General features: G+C 42.7%; 2 protein-coding genes and 1 long non-coding RNA gene across 11 annotated transcripts; all 3 read left to right on the top strand.

The window, feature by feature from the left end:
- Positions 1 to 558: 558 nt before the first annotated feature.
- Positions 559 to 6783, top strand: LOC124331700 (C2 domain-containing protein 5-like). Of its 4 annotated transcripts, XR_006916849.1 has the most exons (20): positions 560 to 1015; positions 1078 to 1255; positions 1317 to 1460; positions 1529 to 1745; positions 1824 to 1970; positions 2192 to 3147; positions 3213 to 3416; positions 3475 to 3646; positions 3707 to 3922; positions 4005 to 4156; positions 4229 to 4314; positions 4438 to 4752; positions 4825 to 5043; positions 5112 to 5214; positions 5301 to 5375; positions 5456 to 5631; positions 5706 to 5828; positions 5907 to 6053; positions 6121 to 6281; positions 6566 to 6783. XR_006916849.1 is itself a non-coding variant. In XM_046788824.1 (19 exons), the coding sequence occupies exons 1-19, from the start codon at positions 839 to 841 to the stop codon at positions 6202 to 6204; spliced, it is 3885 nt and encodes a 1294-aa protein (XP_046644780.1). In that variant the 5' UTR covers positions 559 to 838; the 3' UTR covers positions 6205 to 6783. The 4 variants fall into 4 exon arrangements, 3 of the variants coding, with proteins under 3 accessions (XP_046644780.1, XP_046644779.1, XP_046644781.1); XM_046788824.1 differs by having other exon boundaries at positions 559 to 1015; positions 5712 to 5828; positions 6121 to 6783; XM_046788823.1 differs by having other exon boundaries at positions 6121 to 6783.
- Positions 6784 to 7591: 808 nt separating this feature from the next.
- LOC124337945 lies at positions 7592 to 10238 on the top strand. 3 transcript variants are annotated; one of them, XR_006917588.1, is made up of 8 exons: positions 7592 to 7727; positions 7793 to 8082; positions 8329 to 8494; positions 9006 to 9310; positions 9451 to 9513; positions 9575 to 9708; positions 9775 to 9970; positions 10093 to 10238. It is a non-coding gene; the product is annotated as an uncharacterized LOC124337945 (long non-coding RNA). The 3 variants fall into 3 exon arrangements; XR_006917587.1 differs by lacking the exon at positions 9006 to 9310; XR_006917589.1 differs by lacking the exons at positions 7793 to 8082; positions 9006 to 9310.
- Positions 10239 to 11129: 891 nt separating this feature from the next.
- Positions 11130 to 18466, top strand: LOC124333301 (acyl-CoA synthetase short-chain family member 3, mitochondrial-like). 4 transcript variants are annotated; one of them, XM_046788955.1, is made up of 18 exons: positions 11130 to 11257; positions 12661 to 12806; positions 12867 to 13387; positions 13816 to 13976; positions 14048 to 14195; positions 14299 to 14443; positions 15006 to 15092; positions 15183 to 15240; positions 15360 to 15456; positions 15974 to 16188; positions 16488 to 16584; positions 16693 to 16935; positions 16992 to 17064; positions 17126 to 17252; positions 17340 to 17485; positions 17568 to 17790; positions 17888 to 18063; positions 18127 to 18466. In XM_046788955.1, exons 4-18 carry the CDS (start codon positions 13829 to 13831, stop codon positions 18220 to 18222), a joined length of 2079 nt encoding a protein of 692 aa, XP_046644911.1. In that variant the 5' UTR covers positions 11130 to 11257; positions 12661 to 12806; positions 12867 to 13387; positions 13816 to 13828; the 3' UTR covers positions 18223 to 18466. The 4 variants fall into 4 exon arrangements, with proteins under 4 accessions (XP_046644911.1, XP_046644912.1, XP_046644910.1 ...); XM_046788956.1 differs by having other exon boundaries at positions 12661 to 12800; XM_046788954.1 differs by lacking the exons at positions 11130 to 11257; positions 12661 to 12806 and having other exon boundaries at positions 12859 to 13387.
- The last annotated feature ends 8 nt before the right edge of the window (positions 18467 to 18474 follow it).

Raw genomic sequence — 18474 nt, forward strand, 5'->3', positions numbered from 1 at the left:
AATTACTAAGTAGATCAAATTTACAGCAAAAACTTATAGTCCTATTCATTTTTTATGATAGCAACAATTTATATTCGTGCTTGGAAGTTTTAGCTTAGAAGCGCACGCGAAAAGGAATCATTTGTCAAGACAAACCATTTTTGCTAAGTTTTAAAAGACACTTTAAAAATTTCGCGACTGCAGGATTATTATTCCTAGGGTAAAAAGCCACAAAAGGTTCTTATAAAATTTTAAATTCAATTTCGTTGGTTTTAAGGCACATCCGCACATGTCATACACATTTTTTTTTATAAATGAGGTGTGTATTCGCCATGTCATACACATGCTTTACAATTTTTTATATTCGAGCAAGTTTAATATGTAAAAACTTTATTAGTACATATCTATTACAGAATAAGAAAACGAAATTCCACGTAAATTTCACGTGACTGCCTTTACATTATATTGCATCACAGTAATAAAATCATATGGTCTTCTTTCTAATTTGAATTTTAATGATAAGCTTGGCCTTTTCCCGCAGTTGTCTTTTTACATTCCGCAGCCCTTTCACGTTTTCCCTTACGCTTCTTCGTTTTATCAATGTTTTCATAGCAAAAGCAGACGATAATTTTCAGTTTTTTTAGGGTCTGAGCAAAGGATTTGTTGGTTGATAACTTGATGACTTTATATTGAACATTTAATAAAGTGTTAGCTATTATATAGAACGAGAGACTTATGGCTCCACATTGACATTTTTTAAGTTACAATGTCTATTTAGTCCAGATTTATTCTACTTATTGTAAAAAGCTATTGGTGAATTTTGTAGCTCAACGTGAATCCAATAGCAAATCAATAAATCATGCCGGGAAAAGTTAAAGTGAAAATTCTTGCTGGAAGGAACCTTCCTGTAATGGATCGTTCAAGTGACACTACGGACGCTTATGTTGAGATAAAATTAGGTAGCATAACCCAAAAGACCGATGTTTTTCGAAAATCTCTAAATCCTCAATGGAATTCAGAATGGTTTATCTTTGAGGTAAATATTTGATGTTTCAACACATTTTGAATATTAGGCTAAAGAATAATTTTCTTTCTTAGGTTGACGATGCAGAACTTCAAGACGAACCACTTCAAATAAGATTAATGGATTATGATACATACTCTGCAAATGATGCCATAGGAAAAGTATACTTAGATTTAAATCCACTTCTGGTCACACCTGGCATTTCAGGTATCAGAGGTATCAGATCGGAAGCTTGCTCTGTCCCGAGTTCAGGTATGAATTTTGTTATGCTCATGCAGTTTTGTTGATCAATTTAACTATTCCTTTTCAACAGGAGGGCATGTATTATCAGGTTGGCTTCCAGTGTATGATACAATGCATGGAATGAGAGGTGAAGTGTCAGTCATAGTCAAGGTTGAATTATTTTCTGATGTTAACAAGTTTCGGCAAAGTTCATGTGGTGTTCAATTTTTCAGTAGTAAGCAATTTTTCTTTGTAGATTTACAAGGAGATTTTATTTTATTTAACATTCACTTCTCTTTGCAGCTCCGTCAACACCCCACGGTTTTAAAATTCAGTCTATTCAAGGGTTTGTTAAAGAACTTGTTGTTAATGATGACCCAGAATATCAATGGATAGACAAAATTCGGACACCAAGAGCGTCAAATGAAGCCAGACAAACATTGTTCTCTCAACTCTCGGGGGAAGTACGTCGTAAAATCGGATTAAAAGTATTAGAGCTTGGCGGAAATGCTGTAGTTGGGTAAGTTAATGTGTCTTCTATTTCTCCTTGCCAAAATTCCCAGATATATTCATCGATCGTAATTACTTTACAATCTAGATATCAGCAAATGTTTGATCTTGAAGGAGTAACTGGGCTAGTGGTACGCGGGATAGGGACAGCCGTAACACTAGCTAGGTGCCATTTCGATGGAAACGCAGCAGTTACCTGGTTCAAAGAACAGCACCATGGAAGTAGTGGTCGAGAGTAAGTTACACCTTGGCCCAAATAACCTCACAAATTAATTCCACTTTCACGCTAATCTATAATTTCAATATCTCTTCCATTCAATCGGGTATTTTTCGCTCTCCTCTTAATTTTGGTTTGGACAATCGTCAATGATTTGCACACCTATTGCTATGTAACTAACTTTGTGTTATCACTTTTGTCGATTTGTGGTTTGTCTTCCTCACAATCATCACCGATAGAAATGATAGCACTCGGCCTCGTTTGCATCAGAGCGAACCCCTTCTCCAGTTAGACGATCACGAATGCTTACCTACGAAAACTCCTGTGCCACGCTTTTATAGGCTACAGTCATTACCAATGCATGAAGACACCAACCAATTGCCAATCAAACTTCAGGCTTCCATTTCCGTAGCTAAAGTGCTCGAAGGCTGTGTTGGCATTGTGAAGGCCCCCGCGAAACGAAAGCTCTCTCTCAGCAATTTGTTTGCCAAATCTGTGATTAAAGGGAAAGTTGGTAGACCGCGCGAAACCTTGTCGCCAAATACTTTGTCAGTTCCTTGTGATGACGATTGCACCAAAGGTAGTCCTCAATCCCGAATTCGCTCACGCTCGCTTATTTGCGAGATGTCACCTATCCTTGAAAATCACGGAGACTCCGTTTCTGATTCACAAGAGAACAGTCCTATTAGCAAAACCCTTTTACCAGTCATTAACCATTCACCAGATACCAACGAATTCAAATTCAAGAAAGACTTGCGAGGGTGGACTGACAACGACTTAGCCTTGTCAGGATCGCAGGAATCGTGCTCCTTTTTTCGTGTTAATGCTCCTGAAGACAGCTGCTCAAGCAGCTCTGAAATCTCTCTGAATTATTTCCCTTTAAAACAGGAGCAGCAAAACGAACGCTCGATTGAAACACCGTTGTCATTACTACGATTAGTCGATAGCAAAGACGATCTGTCTTCTAACGTAGTGTTGAATGCAACCACTCACCCACCTTTGCCTGAAATGCAACCTATTTGTCCCTACCCAACTAGATCTCCTCGTTGTGCAGCCATTTCGCCAGTCGATGTCGTTAAACCGTTACTTAGTACTGCTGCCATCACCACTCCAGTGGTCGTACATGGAATAACTCCTTCACGACCTTCTCCCTGTCGACGCTCTTCAGAATCTGAAATCAACACAACTCCAAAAGGTTTAGAGATAATCATTTGAATTTCATCCGTAAAATTTCTTAAATTAAATTAAACTCCTTCGCAGCTTCCAGTTTATCCGATAGCTTCGGTTCATCAGGGGGAGGCGTAATTGCATCCAACTGTCGTCCGACGACTCACCGTCAGACATCAGTTCCTGCTCCACCTACTAACGCATATCTCAATACTGATGTTACTAGGAACCTTGAAGTCCTCGAATATCCTTTCTTGACAATGAAAACCTACCCCCCTGGATTCATCGTACATATTGGTAATTTGATTGGAATTTTTCATCGTCGCAGATAATTAAAGTGTAATTCTGTTCACAGGAGGAACAGTGAGTGCCAGGTCTGTCAAGTTGTTGGATCGGATAAACAATTCCGAAGGAGAACCGGAAACCCGAGATAATTGGTGGACTGAAATAAGAATGGAAGTTCGTTCACATGCACGTGCGCTCGGTTGTTCCGTGATTCTCGGCTACGAAGAGCATACTAGTATAAGGTATACAAAGTGCAACCTCAGGAGAAAATTGCTCATAAATTCGGATTGTTTCTTGACTAGTGATGAGGTTTGTGTATTGAGCGCATCCGGCACAGCAGCCGTTGTTAAGCTACAGCATACAGAAGTGGAGGTTAAAGATATAAACTATCACGGAAAAGGCAATCCACTTAACGCTGAGGAAAGTAAAGTTACTTTGCCTTGTCGTGTCTGCCACATCCCTTATAGCAAGGCCAGCATTCCTTTTCCCATCAAGCTTTCTCGCTGCGCTCTATGCAGGCAAGATTTTATCATTTAAGTGTTGTTTTCATATGGTGTTTGACAGCAACTAGTTTGCATTTTTTTTTTTTTTTTTTTGTAGGAAGGGCAAAGTTCCTGACGTGTTAATAGCTACTATCGAACCTCCGACAGGAATGAACGTGACGGGACGGGGGTGTCTCATACAGGCCCGTCTATGTCGTCCAAAACGTGCCGAATCTCGTGGCGATCAGCAAGCGAAGGAAGTTTCGGACGGTAAATTATTATATTGACTTTCGTTGTTTTAATCATGTCCTAACTACTCTTTTGTTTCGACATTGCCTAAAGGGTTGCCTTTCCTAGAATACGAATTGCATCGGCAGTTAATTAATAAATTGAGAACCAAAGGAATGAATTCAATATTCCATCTTAAGGTAACGAAAAATAATAATGTCTTTTACATAATAACTTAACTCTGATAAGCTATTAAAAATTCAGCTACAGTCCTTGAAGAGTAAAGATCATATTAATCCGATATTTGTAAATTGATTCGCCAGGTGCAAGTGAGTATCGGAGAAAGGTATGTAGTTGGCGTTGCTACTGGCACGGCGCTTTTTTTAAGCGCTCTTCCGACTCCATCTCTGCCTACGCCAAGCAATCCTAGCATATCTTCGAAACAATCAAAAAGAGGGCGAATTAATAAGTTATTGATTGAAGCCCACGCTACCAGTCAAGAGCGCTATGGCCTTAATAAACAGCTGAATAAGGTTAATGACATGGAAGAAACAAAGTGGACCGATTCTGATGATACAGATGAGGATGCCAACGATCTCGACCTTACAGCTGGAAATAAGGACTCTTGCGTCATCGAAGTAAGCTGCCATCTTCTCGATTATTAATATTAATAATGTTTTATTGGTTTTACCCTCTAACTTGTTTTTCAGATTGACGACGTAGAAGATATTGACGTGATTGAATTACTGATCGATCCCGAAACACCGGAAGGCTTCGACGTGGTGACTACTGAGACTGTACCTGGATTACCGATTGATAATATTCGTCGACACCCTAATCTCCAAGCTTTCAATCGTGTGTGGAAGGGCAAAATTCCATCGGTGCAGGCCGCACGGCATTTGAATCGCTGCTTTGAAATGATCTTACGGGTTCGGAAAATTTGTCAAACTAAATTTCAGTGTGAAATGTCAAGGTGATTCTTTCTTTGATGAAACAGAGTATTTACTTCAAGTTGCGCAAGTCGCGTCCGTGCGTAATCACGAACCTTCAGTTCAGCGTTGATTTACCCGAAGATGACGAAATTCAAATTTCTGTATTAGGTAATTCATCAAACTGGATAGCTGAAAGTGGCAGTTGACGTTTAAAGGAATAATAATCTATTCAATTTCCTATTGACAAATATCAGGTACAGCCATCACGTCCTTCACTAAAATTGCGCCAGAGTCTGCCCCTTGTATAGGAGTCTCTCTCAGAGGCGTTGGTACTATTATAGCAATTTTTTCCCGTTCAAAATTTGACACTTTGTTAATATCACGTCATATTCTTTGTTGTCATGAAAAGGTTCTACCGAAAGCGAAATGATTTTTCATCTCGAGGATGACGTAGTTCAACTGCCAGCGTCGAACGAGCCGGCAGCTTCAATGACGAAGGTAAATCAACAGATCCGTCATATTCCTCCTCCGCCTCCTTCCAATCAAGGCCTGTTGAGAACGGCTGGCGACAAAGCCAAGTTTTATGTAAGCGGGAAAAGTTCTATACATTTTGTTATCTGATGATAACCGTAAAGCTGACTTGGATTCTGTATCGCTAGGTACAGAAGGAAAGACAGCCGGTAGACATTGTGACTCTAATCCACTTACCCGGTTCACGAGTCGAACGTTACTTAGGCCATCTTAACTTCTTCTTCATCCGAGAAAGCACTAGCATTCGTGAGGTAACTGAACTATTCTCGTTCACATCCAACTCTTAATTTAAACATTGACACATCACTCATTCTTGCCTTGTTGTTAAGGATGGTGGCTTGAGCGGCTTTATGCAGTCGTTTATCACGGAGGTACTGGGCATCGTACGAGCTCATGTCTCTGCGTTAGGTGGAAACGCCATGGTTTCATACTTTATGACGCAATGTGTGCTTCTTCACAACCCTCACAAAAATCAGGTATATGTTTTTGAAGATTTGCGAAATTTCTATGAAAGTCCGTCAAAACTTTCATCGTTTTTAAAAGGGACAATGCCTCATCAATGTCGGCGGGGATGTTGTACAGGCCGTCCGCTGCTCTACCGATAAGGACGTTTCAAATCACGCCTAAACTCCCTAATTTCGACTCATTGTGTCCTGTAGCAGTTTATTTTAAATTCTTCCTTGATCACTTCCATCAAGAGAAAGGTGTATATTTTATTTGGTTTATATTTTTTCGTCATCTGCGTTGTCGGGTATCGAACCTTCTTGCTCATCATTGATTATCTTCCTTGAGAATATTTTTCGCGGCAAAAGTTAGGAGCCGTTTCTATGTCTTTTCCTTGTTGTGTTGATCGTTTGCCTTACTATTCTAGTTCCATCGATGATGTCTATTCATACAAGTCGTAGGCGTTTCAACATAATTCATTACTGCGGCTCCACTATTGCCTCCTCCGTTCCACATGTATATAAATTCTCTTTTGTTTTCCCAGTTCTAATAATGGAGACCGATCCTGTCATATTTTCCCAAAATGTCAATGTTTAATTGATTGCATCTGTGTACAGCTGCTGATGGTGATGTAGATGTGAAGCATGAAAGGCAAGTGATTAATATCGTCATTTATTTTCTGAAGCATCAACATTAATTTTCGGCCGACAGTAATTCTCGACCGGTTGTGTTACAAATTGAATAAATATATCGACCAATAGATACCAAATAGTACAAGTGAGAGAGAGAAACGACTTGGGAATAGATGACCCCATGCCTTCGTGACGGGCCACTGCTGCTGCTGCTGGAGTAAGTGGGTTGGCTGGTTGGTTGGATGGTTTGGTTGGGTAATGGTGTTGGAAATCTTCAAACCCAATAACCCCAGTGTGGCATTAATGGTTGGAGTCGTACAGGAATGCGCGAGCGCACAATTAATTAAGCGAAAACGGAGAAACAGAGAATGGGAGTACAAAACTAAGAGAAGGAGATTAGACCAACTAGATCTCTGCTGACTAGATTCTCCACAGATGGCCGCATCGTAAATTGGGTATGTTGTTTTTTTTTTTCAGTTTTCTGTCGTCCCTTCCCCTGTGGAAACTGTGGTTTCTGATTTATGGTGTTGAACCTTCTATTACTCGTTTTGTATGTTTCGGTAAATCACGCCATGTGCCACTATGCGTCTCTCTGCTGCTGCTGCCGCTGCTGCTGCTGATGATTACAAAGTATTTTGAAAAGGAACATCTAGTGTTTTGTAAGTATGTCTCTTTTCGTGTCAATGCGTGTTTATATTATGTGTTTATACAGATAAAAAGATAAGTATACAAATAAAATAAAATACGCCTAGATAGAAGAAAGTAAAAGTTGTCGGGTCGATGGGGTACTGGTGCTGCTGATGTACCGCTCACGTCCTGGAGGATGTAGTATAGCTTGCAATCGTTCTCTTTGAAAATGCCTGGACGTTGGTTGTTCTCTTTCCTTTTGATTGATACGTATGTTGGTTTTTTGTTTGTTTCATTTTTATTTTATTTTTTTATTTTGCATGGTTCTGATTTTTAACGTCTGCCGAATCGGAGGAAAACGTGATCGACGTCCTGTCGCTTGACTCCGCGGTCGCTGTCGGTCATCGATGGGTCCCTCATGGCTGCAATTCGAGATCGTACTGTATGGTAATTATTTTCGTCCGTTTACATGAAGCAACAATGTTAACAAGCAAAAGGCCCGCATGCTCTAGCTAAACGAGGGGGGGGGGGATTCGGCGGCGGCGGGGGAGGCATTCAAGAACGTGCAACACACAAGTGGATGAGAAATCGAAATGGCCAAGGGCCATTATGTTCTTCATCAAACACTTTAAAGCTTAGAAACATAGGGCAGTGACCGTAATCTGCAAACGGCCATCCTGTTCCCATAATATATCCAACACACAAAACGAGTATGGTCGTGACATTTGGAACAGCACGGAACGAACCGCTTGAAACGACGGTCTAGTGCCCTCGTAACGACTTTGAACGGAAAGAAAAAGTGGTAAGAACCATTTTTTTTTTGTGTTTATCTAGTATTGTTTTCTCCCTGTAAGCTGAAATCGAGGATTTATGGAGACTGCGGTTAATCTTTTGAGCTATCAAAGTTGGCATGCAATGGGCGTTACAAGACATTCTTTGAGTGGATTTAGAGCGATATTGTAGGCCACTACGTATCGGGACGGTGAACATGAGCGCTGTGTGCGGAAGCGTATAAGAATAATCGACTCGCGTTACTTTTATCGTCCAGATATTGCTCGACGGCGTTGGAGATTTCGGCGATGCCGTAAAGGGCGGCGCAGATCCGACGGAGCCTAGGGGGAAGTGCGTCTGACACGTCCGGGTTGCAGTGCGGTGGAGGAATGCTGCCGGCCTCGGCGAAAGACGGCGCTCCGACTACCACCAACACGACGAAGGTTAGAACAGCGGCGACAGCCATCGTTGCTGCGGTGTGATGATTTCCCCTTGTTGCGGGCATTTTAGGAATTATGGAGATGTCTGCATTACCGGAAATAAGACAAAAGCGTGACATGTGTTGAAAATGACTTCAGTAATTCAAAATGGGCGCTCTTGTTAATCAGTCCTCGATCGATCCTCGAGGAGATTCAGAATGGCCCCCAAGGTTTAGAAACACAATTTAAGGGGCAACATTTTGGCATTTTTATTTCGTAAGATGTACAGAAGTCGCGTTGGCCTCATCCAGTCTTGAAAATGCGAGTCGAGTGAATTGCTCCCTCGCCCAGAATAAAGAAGACAGACATTTCTAATTTAATCGAGCCTTCCCCGGGGGGAAAATAGGAGAACAGAAGACGAGAAATAAGGAAAGAAACTGCTATAGCTCCTGTTATTTCCTTGTCTTTTTTTCACTTTCATTAGTAATATTGTGTAAATACTCATTTTCATGGTTTCTGCCATCTTGCGTTGCAGCAGGCACCCGCTCATTTCCTGTCCCATTGAATCTTTGAATGCAATTTGTTGGAACAAGTGGCGCCGGATTAATGGAGGTGCAGTGTGCGCCTTCTCACTTTAGACTGAACCTAATGGTTAGACGGCATGGAAGCTGAAAATGCCATCATTTATCACCCTTTCATCAGACCCCTCTAATTAAGGAAACTAATAATTGAGACCATGCGTAGGCCAATCAACGTCATTCTTATCATTGGAACCTAACAAATTTTCTGCGAACACTTTCGCTATCTTTGACATTTCCACTCTATAGTTCATTTGTCCCCGTAAGTCCTACTTTTTTATTTCCCTAATATGTCAAAAGTTATCTTTCTGTATGATAAATCAAGCCAACGAAATTCCGGACCACCAACTTCTCCCTAGCATATTCAATCTTCTCATGTAACTTTCTGCTTGTCTTGACTAGAGATCAATCTGACAAACAACTTTCAGCCCGACTGCGCATCAACAGGTGAACCGTGATCTCTCAGTAAGTTTCTTTTCTTTTGGTTGACTAAATTATTCAGTAGCTCTTGCTTTTGTTTTTCCAGAACAAAGAACGGGATAAAAATTTTGATTGCCGTCCGATATTCCAGCTTGTTACCATCCGTCAAAGTTGCAAGCAGTCATGGCTTATCCCATGACGTTCGTTCAAGACGAAATCTTGTTCCCGAAAAATGCCTAAGTTCCTCTGTTTTTTTGTTTTTGTTTTTTTAATTTTCATTACTTAAGGACGACTATTTAAACTTAGTACTTGAACTCTGAAAACGAGTTCTCCGTGCCACTAGGCCAATCGGCTGCAACTCGTAAGTTGGCTTAGAAACCAATTTACAGCAACTTAACGGCACACAAAAGTGAGAAAGCACCGGATAGATATGTCATGGGCGATCCTCGTTTCAAAATTATTCATCGTGGGAAGATGACGAGGACAAGCTGTACTAGAAAAGGTGGTTTATGATTCTCTGCCAGACACTGTTTCCCTTTTTTGGTTTTACTACTTGCCCGAATGACCCACATAATCACTTGAATAACTTTTAAAATGAGGTGGACTTTTCTAACTTCTCTATAGGATTCTGCCGGGCCGTAAATGTTCACTAATGGATACACTATAGTTGACGATAGCGAGACCACTCCCGCTTCCGTTTGCCGCGCCCCGTTTAAAACAGATTAATTTTGACAGTTGCGCTCGACAGGAAATTTGAATAATCTACACGCTTATGGTAAGAAATTAATTTTTCAATGATTAAGCTAACGAGGGCTGGGTTTGATTTTCTATTTACCTGTTTGAATGATTTCTTTAAGTAGAAATGAAATGGACTGCGGGAAGATCTCGCGATTCCGGGGAAGTTGGAAGAAGAGAGCGGATCACTCGGATGTTAACTGCTTACTAAAGTTGATATCTGTGCAGGAGCGCATCTTTTATGGGGCCAGAGCGTGCGGGCGGGAGTGTATCGGTACGCCTCCCAAACTGTCTCCTGCGCCTCAGACTACCGGTCCAGAGAGTTGCGACGCATTCTGGGGCTGGATCCCGCCTACGTAGCGATACAGCAACGTCGCACTCTCTCGTCGTACCGTACGTCCGGTTCTCGCTTATGCATCCATCCCCGCCGGTTTCTTCATCTCTTCTTCGACGCTTTTCTTTTTTCCCCTCTTATCCCCACGTATTTACCTTTTAAGGAATGACGCAGGGGGTGTTCTGCTCCTAGCTTTATTTTCTTCTTCTTTTTTTCTCTATCCCTGACTTCAGCTGAGGCATCCGAGAATGTTTTGGAAATGTGATACATCAGCCTCAAGCTTTCGATAGCTTTATGTCAGTGGACAAACATTCAATCCGACGCAATTGTTGACTTCAAGTATATCTATGACGACCGAAGATATTGAGCGAACATCTATTTCCCCTTTTTCGTTTTTTTTTTTTTCAGTTTCTTCATTCCACGAGAAAATGACATCAAATTCTTGGAAATGTGTGGCTTGGTCCCGTGTGGTGTGTCGCAGAGTCACGATAAATGCGACTTTTTTTGTAAGTGTTTCGAAATTATTTTTATCATGATTAAGTATGTAAGAGTTATTATTGGAATTCCCATCAGAACGTCATGGATGCCGCTGCCCACTCTATTATGAAATTATTGTAAAATAATTGAAGAATGAGGACGGGAAATAAGGAGTCGGCTGTAGGAAACAAGAGTGACGTGATGCCTTAACCAAGAATAATCGTTTGGCCAGATCGAAAAGAGGTGACGAAATTATGCCGTATGCTTAAAATTCATTGCGCAATTTTCTCTTCCGGCGACGAGCTCAATCCATCATCCGATGATATGATGCGAGTGGTTCTGTCCCCCTTTCCTTTTTTTAATTCGTTGATTTTTTGCTCAACATTCATTCCGCCCGGAGCACGGGATCTCTTGTCTTCTGACGTGCTTAGTTCCGCAATGCAGACCTGTGGCTCCACAATATCACCCTCCGCATCCTTTTATCTTCGTCGACTTTCTTTCTGAAAGACATACCATTTATATGAGCTCCCTTCTAACTTTCAGGGCGCAAGAGTCGTCGTCATCATCAACAAATTAATGTCCGTAACCTTTTCTTTCCCCCTCTTACATTCTTTTATTAGTTATACATCTCATCTCGGACGTATTTCGTCTTCAGTCGAGTAATCATGACGAGTAACAGTTTGCCGGATGAAAATGAGAAACAACAGCATAGGCCACTTAATATTCCTTTCATTTTTTTTTTCTCCCGAGCAGGGAATTCTCCGCGTTCTGTCTCTCGCGGGAAATTCCATTTTATGATCGTCAACGGGAGTTCCTTACACAACATAAAGAGCAACAAATGGACAAGGAATTCTTTTTTGTGCTGATTCCCAGAATTTCTGCCCTGGCCAACATATTGGTTGCCATAGTATTAATATAATCGCTGCCGGGGTGATGTTCGGGTTAAATCGAAAGTGTCATTGGTCAAGGCCGGCCAACTAGAAAAACGACGCGCGGTAGGTTTGACATTCTCCCGGCGATAAGGCCGGACCACGGAGACGCGCATTCCTTGTCGGCCTTATCTCTTTTTCGGTGGGTTACAAACGAAGAGGAAAGTGTGTCTTGATTAATTTACGATCTACATCATCAATTCGGGGCTGGCTGTTTCAATCGAGTTGCGGTAACGTAACGCTACGTCGTAACGCAACGGCACCACAGTTTCTGGTATCAAAGCGATACCCATTTAACTCCATAGCTAGGCGAGATGAAATGATATGGGCAAATAGGCGCCGGGACAAAAAATGGCCAAAGAAGAGAGTAGGTGGACGACTGGTGGGAATGACGTACTAAGTTTTTATTCACGCCGCTTGTCATATATTGGAAGCAAACAAGTTTGTACTGGGTCCGTTAAAGCTATGACGCTTTTATCTGTTACGACTTTCTTTCTCGTCCGTCTATCTATCTTTGGCCAACACAATTTTATCCTTTACAAGACAGAATAGTACATACATTGAAAATGAGTCAATATTTGAAATCGACATGACAAACAATCTATTACCGGGCCTCCCACTTGTCGCAAGTGCAATGTCAATTTCAATCTACCCCCTTCGTTCAATAGTGAACTGAATTTTTCGCCTTCTCGTTCGTGACATTCTAAATCGTTCCAGGACCCGTTTCGAAAAAATGCCGGGATCCACTTTCAAGAAAACCACTTGGTTGGAAAAATGCAGCTGAACCGCCACCACCAGACCACCACCCAACTGAATCACATTGGAGAAAAACGAAAAGCAAACAACTTGGCAACTAGGTCGTGGTAAAATAATTTGATTTTTTTTTTTTTTTTTTAATTTACCAGTTATTGAAACTTACACAGGTGCAAATGGATTGCAACGCTGGCGGTTGTCGCTCCCCAATATTGTTTTTAAGTTGACAACTGATCCGCCCACTTCCCATGCCTGAATGACTAGGCACAATTTGCATTGAAAGGTCTACGCTCTACACACCTACATCTCTGCGCGTGCCAAAAGTGAAAGTTTCAGATTTCTGCCCTTTTTGAACTGATTGACCTCATTTTCCATGTACTTGTTTCACTCCGTCTGTGAGCTTCTCTGCCCTAGGAATATCTCGTAGTATATTCAGCGAATAGTGACGCAGGCACTCGTCCGTTTGCCTTGGGGCCGTCGAAAGAAAAAGTTGTATTTTTTTTCTTTTTTTCACTTTAGTCCAAACAGTTTTGTGTGAGGACCTTGAGCGGGGCTTGCATTCTACAGTCGGTTGTGGTTGTAGGTTTTTATCGTCAATAACAAGCTAGGCGTGCTCGACAAATCTAGCCAACAGTGTGTGCTCGGCTGCTACGGCATCTTGTCATCTCTAACTACGCGTAGGATATTGAAGGTAATCTTCACAAATGACTGACATCCATTTTTTACGAAAAAACGAAACTCTTTTATAACAAAACTGTAGTGCAGAGTATCAGGTAACAAACTAACTGCGAGGCGTTTTGCTTGGTTTTTATCTGCCATCTTTGACAGCAAGAGTTCGTTTTTACAGCCTTAAGCTACGGGATTTATTTTGTGTTACTATCCAAACAACGACACTGGATTACCTTTGTGTGTCAACAGATCAGATCAATCAAAAAACATCATTCAGATAGTACGACTGAAAAAAAGTTCCCCTGCGGATATTTTTAATACTTTTTTTTTTTGGATTCAGTGATAACATTTGATTGCGACATCCCTTTTTGTTAGGGTCAGTAGGGACAGATTATGATGATGATACAAATATTGGATGCATCTTTGTTTTTCCTCTCTCTGTCGGTCTAGTTTCGATTGGACCATGTTGGGGACTGCTAGACGATGTTTGCTGCCAAGGCACCATGCGCTTCTAAGTGTCGGACGCTTTAACGGCTCACGACAATCAAGCAGAAATGAAAGCGGATCTAAACGTAGTAGCGCCGCCAGTCATCAAGGAAATCGTCTTTTTGGTAAGTTGCTTTTTTTAATGTTAGTTCAAACTGAATTGTGTCTGTTAAAATAACCTTTTCCTTCTTTTCAGATGCGCAAACACCTCCGACTTATGCGAATGTGTACGAGCGATCGATCCGTGATCCGGAACAATTTTGGGCCGAAGAAGCTGAAAGAATCAGTTGGATGAAACCGTGGTCTCGTCTCATGGATAACAGCAATCCACCCTTCACCAAATGGTATTAACTTGATTTCTGGGCTTATCGCCAGTAATCCATGACGCGGCGATCCCAATTTTAGATTCCTCCGTCTTCTTCTTCTCCCACGTCCTTATTGCTGTAGGTTCGTCGGAGGCGAGACCAACGCCTGTTACAATGCGGTCGATCGCCATGTCGTCGATGGACACGGCCAACGGGCTGCCATCATCCACGACAGTCCAGTCACGTCCACTCAACGATCCATCACTTATGCTGAGCTACAAAAGCAGGTCTGGATGCTCTCCCCCGGCTCCTTGTAGTCGCTTTCTTTTGTACCTAGTTGTTTCTGTCAACTAACGGCGAACCCAACGTTTGTTCTGCTTGGCATTCATCGTCGTCCTAGAGACGTATACGCAGTAGGCCGCCGCTGTTGACATTACACAGACTCTGTGGTGCAATTCAATAACTAAAGGGAGAGTAATCATGACGCAATCCATGGGTCGATTTACTGACGCTCCTGGTGCAAAACACACAATTTTTTTTGGGTGGGGGGAAGAGATCTGCGTCTCCTACATAACGGAAGTCGTCCATTATGTCCGTGCCCTTTATCGAGGAACGGCAGGCCTGCTCTAGCGTGATACCCTTTATTATAGAGCAATGCTGCGTCCCTGTAAGCCAACTGGAAACACACTGAGGGCACTCCCCTTCTTCCGGCCGATTTTCCATTCAACTCCCACGGCCTTTGTTGTGTTTGTATTTTTTGGGGTAGGAAATCGAAAATTGGGAGGGACGCAATTGATGTAATGGACTTTTGAAGATAACTGGAGCCTATTTGCAATAAATTTCGTACAGGTTTCCAAGCTGGCGGCCGCTCTGTCCTCTTACGGCGTGAAAAAGGGCGACAATGTCCTAATCTACATGCCCATGATTCCTGAAGCGGTAATCGTTACTCTTTAGCACGTGATAGCCACCCGAGGCACCCGTAATAAATTGTTATAAATGATGATCTTTTTTTATTGGCAATAATAGGTTGTAGCCATGCTGGCCGTTGTCCGACTCGGCGCCGTCCATTCGCTGGTTTTTGGTGGTATAAACATTAAAGAGAGAGCCGGGCGTTATGTTTTGTTTCCTTTGGGGGAGGGGAAGAAACATTGGGTTGCTTGTCAAAAATTGGGTGATGGAATCGATCGTCTTTTGTGGTCGCAGGTTTCGCCGCTCGTGAATTATCCGTCCGCATCAAACACGCCGAACCGAAAGTAATCATCAGTGCCTCGTGCGGTGTGGAGCCTACTCGCTTGATTCGGTAAAACTTGTTATGTGTAACTTGCCACTCTCTTTATGTTTCCTCTATTGCTTGTAGCTTCTTCCTTCCTTGCCTTCGTCCATACATCTTGCATCTATCTATCCATCCTTGTTGCTGGGCCCAACTGAATTACATCTGTCCCAATTTGGTGGGGGTAATCGATGCGATGGCCGTTTGATTCCATTTTCGGTGAACGCTTATCTCGCCCTCAAACAAGCGGCCGCAACAGACATCTCCCAACTGACTAGCTGACTCCTGTGGCATTTCCCGATTGAATTAAGTTTACTTGTTGGGCCAAAAAGAAATAAACCGCCCCTCTTGACTCCTTGGGAAGTTTTGTGGGCAAAAGTGTAAAGTGGATTGCAAGTTAAGTCACAGCCATCACTCTAACCAGACAGAGTCAATAGTTTGATTTGCCGGGTTTATATACCAGTCGTTTTACAACTGAACCTTATTAGTCTGTGCACTAATATTGATAGACCCCCACCTGATGTTTGTATGTATATGTATCGTGTAGGTACAAGCCTCTACTAGATCAAGCCATCTCCATGTCGGGGATTCAACCCAAGCGCTGCATCATCTATCAGCGGCCTGGCTTGCCGGAAATAGCCGCGATGACACCTGGCCGGGATGTGTCATGGCAAGAGGCGATGGATGGTGACCGGTCACACGATTGCGTGCCGGTGGAAGCCAATCAAGCCATGTACATTTTGTACACTTCGGGAACTACAGGTAAAATAAATAGGCGCCTTGCATTCTTGTTTTTCTCTCTTCTCCGTAAATCTATAATTTAATATCATAACTGGAATAACTCTCTCGTCCACCCCGCATTAATGGGGTCCGCCATTCAATTCCCGTCAATTGCTCACGCGCACGTTGATGGAATAAGTCTTGTTAGTGTCACGCGGAACGGGGACACGCAGCGGTTATGTTTGTTGCGACAATTTCCGTCGCTCATTGTACTGTCTCAGTGTCTATTACATCTGACATTGCAAACATTATCATAATTTGAAGACGTTTTGTGCACGCAGGCGATCCGAAAGGCATTCAAAGACCGACCGGTGGTCACATAGTTGCCTTGTCGTGGGTCATGAAGAATATCTACGACATGAAAGGAGGAGAGAAATGGTAAGCTAAAGCACCTTATCGATTATTCGTCGAAATCTGTATCGATTGTGGCAAATGCTTGCCAACTGATCAGCAGCAGCGGGGGTTTCATTCTCAATTACTTGATAGGTGGGCGGCGTCCGACCTCGGTTGGGTAGTAGGTCACTCATTTATCTGCTACGGCCCTCTCTTGGCCGGATGCACTACCCTCATTTACGAGGGTAAACCTGTTGGAACTCCCGATGCCGGCCAATTTTTCCGCGTTATTCAGGATCACGGCATTCAAGGATTTTCCACTGCCCCAACGGCCCTGCGTGCCATTCGTCGAGAGGATCCTGAGCTGGAATTGGGCCGCAAATACAACACTTCTTCGTAAATGAAAGTTTACTGGTACTGTTTTGTTTTTTACTAACGTTTCATCTTCTCAGATTACGTTATGTCTTTTTGGCCGGCGAACACTGCGACTATGAAACGCGGAATTGGGCAGAAGATAAGATCAAAGTAAGGGGAAAACGTTCAATACGATCAGTTTCACGTCAATCTCTCGTTTCGTGTGATTTAGGTCCCCGTGTTAGATCATTGGTGGCAGACCGAATCGGGTCATCCGATCACTTCCACCTGTGTAGGGTTGGGACACTCTTTGAGCCCTCCGCGTGACGCAAGTGGAGTACCTGTGCCCGGATACAATGGTAGACACTAGACATTCGTATTTTCGATCGTGTTGACTCTTTTGTAAATCAATTTAATTTCTTTTCTTTTTTTGTTTTTTTTTTTAGTGAAGGTTCTCAACGCCGACAAGGTGGAAGCCGAGCGTGGGACACTGGGGCGGATCGTGATCAAGTTACCTCTCCCACCTGGAACAATGAGCACGTTATACCGAGCGGATGATCGATTTTCTTCCATCTACTTCAAAGACTATCCGGTAAGTGCGGAAAAAGAGTAGTAATGCGCAACGGATGAATTCCCAAGTATTTGAAAAAAATACTCTTTGTCGTTTCTCACAGGGCTACTATGATACGATGGATGCAGGAGTCATGGATGCCGACGGTCAGCTCTACGTCATGTCCCGCGACGACGATGTTATAAATGTTGCAGGTCACAGGCTTTCTACATCCGCGCTGGAAGAAGCACTTTTGGAACATCCGTGCATTTCTGAAGCCGCCGTCGTTGGCGTACCAGACGAAATGAAGGGCGAACTCCCGCTGGGACTTTACGTTACAACGAAAGGTGCCCATTTGCATACCAACTGCTCGAGCAGTAACCTCGAGTTTGATTAGCTGTCAGATTCATGTATATTTATTATTCCTCTTTTACGCATATGTAGCCAACACCAAACCTGAAGAGGAAATCAATAAAGAAGCTGTCCGATTGGTGCGAGAGCTGGTGGGCCCAGTCGCTGCATTCCGCCTCGTCTCTGCTGTTGCGACTCTGCCTAAAACGCGTTCAGGCAAAATTGCCCGGAAATCTATCGCCGACTTGGCTCGAAACAAAAGAGTAGTGGTAAGACTCTATAGGGCCGCCAGCTTATTGATGAATTTGATGCTTTCAATTTTGGATTTTCAGATTCCTCCGACGATTGAAGACCCCAGCGTCTATGGAGGAATAAAAAAAGCATTGCAGGGACTCGGTTACGCCCTGAATGCTCCTGACCCTGAATAGATGAATGTGTGGCGCAACTGGCGTCTTCGTTTCCTCCCCAAAAGTTTAGAATTTCCTCCCCCAACTTTTCGGTCTCCACGGTGCAAGAACTCCAAACTTAGTGGTCTTCATATACAGGAACGACTTGGTGCAACACAGTGATATATATGCTGCCTTATCTTATACATGCGAGTGAATTTAGCTTCGCGGACTTGTTGGATCTACGACAGCGAAAACAATCGAAAATGCAATGGTGCCTTGTTCACATGGTGG

The sequence above is a fragment of the Daphnia pulicaria genome, chromosome 1 (genome assembly GCF_021234035.1).
Source record: "Daphnia pulicaria isolate SC F1-1A chromosome 1, SC_F0-13Bv2, whole genome shotgun sequence".
NCBI lineage: Eukaryota > Metazoa > Arthropoda > Branchiopoda > Diplostraca > Daphniidae > Daphnia > Daphnia pulicaria.

Excerpts from the sequence above, each read along its gene's own strand:
- LOC124331700 (XM_046788823.1), top strand. The coding sequence starts at position 839 with ATGCCGGGAAAAGTTAAAGTGAAAATTCTTGCTGGAAGGAACCTTCCT. Across the intron at positions 1,461-1,528 it reads TGGTGTTCAATTTTTCAGTA|CTCCGTCAACACCCCACGGT; the intron begins GTAAGCAATTTT and ends TTCTCTTTGCAG. Across the intron at positions 1,746-1,823 it reads GGCGGAAATGCTGTAGTTGG|ATATCAGCAAATGTTTGATC; the intron begins GTAAGTTAATGT and ends TTTACAATCTAG.
- LOC124333301 (XM_046788955.1), top strand. The coding sequence starts at position 13,829 with ATGTTGGGGACTGCTAGACGATGTTTGCTGCCAAGGCACCATGCGCTT. Across the intron at positions 16,936-16,991 it reads CGCAAATACAACACTTCTTC|ATTACGTTATGTCTTTTTGG; the intron begins GTAAATGAAAGT and ends TCATCTTCTCAG. Across the intron at positions 17,486-17,567 it reads TCTACTTCAAAGACTATCCG|GGCTACTATGATACGATGGA; the intron begins GTAAGTGCGGAA and ends CGTTTCTCACAG.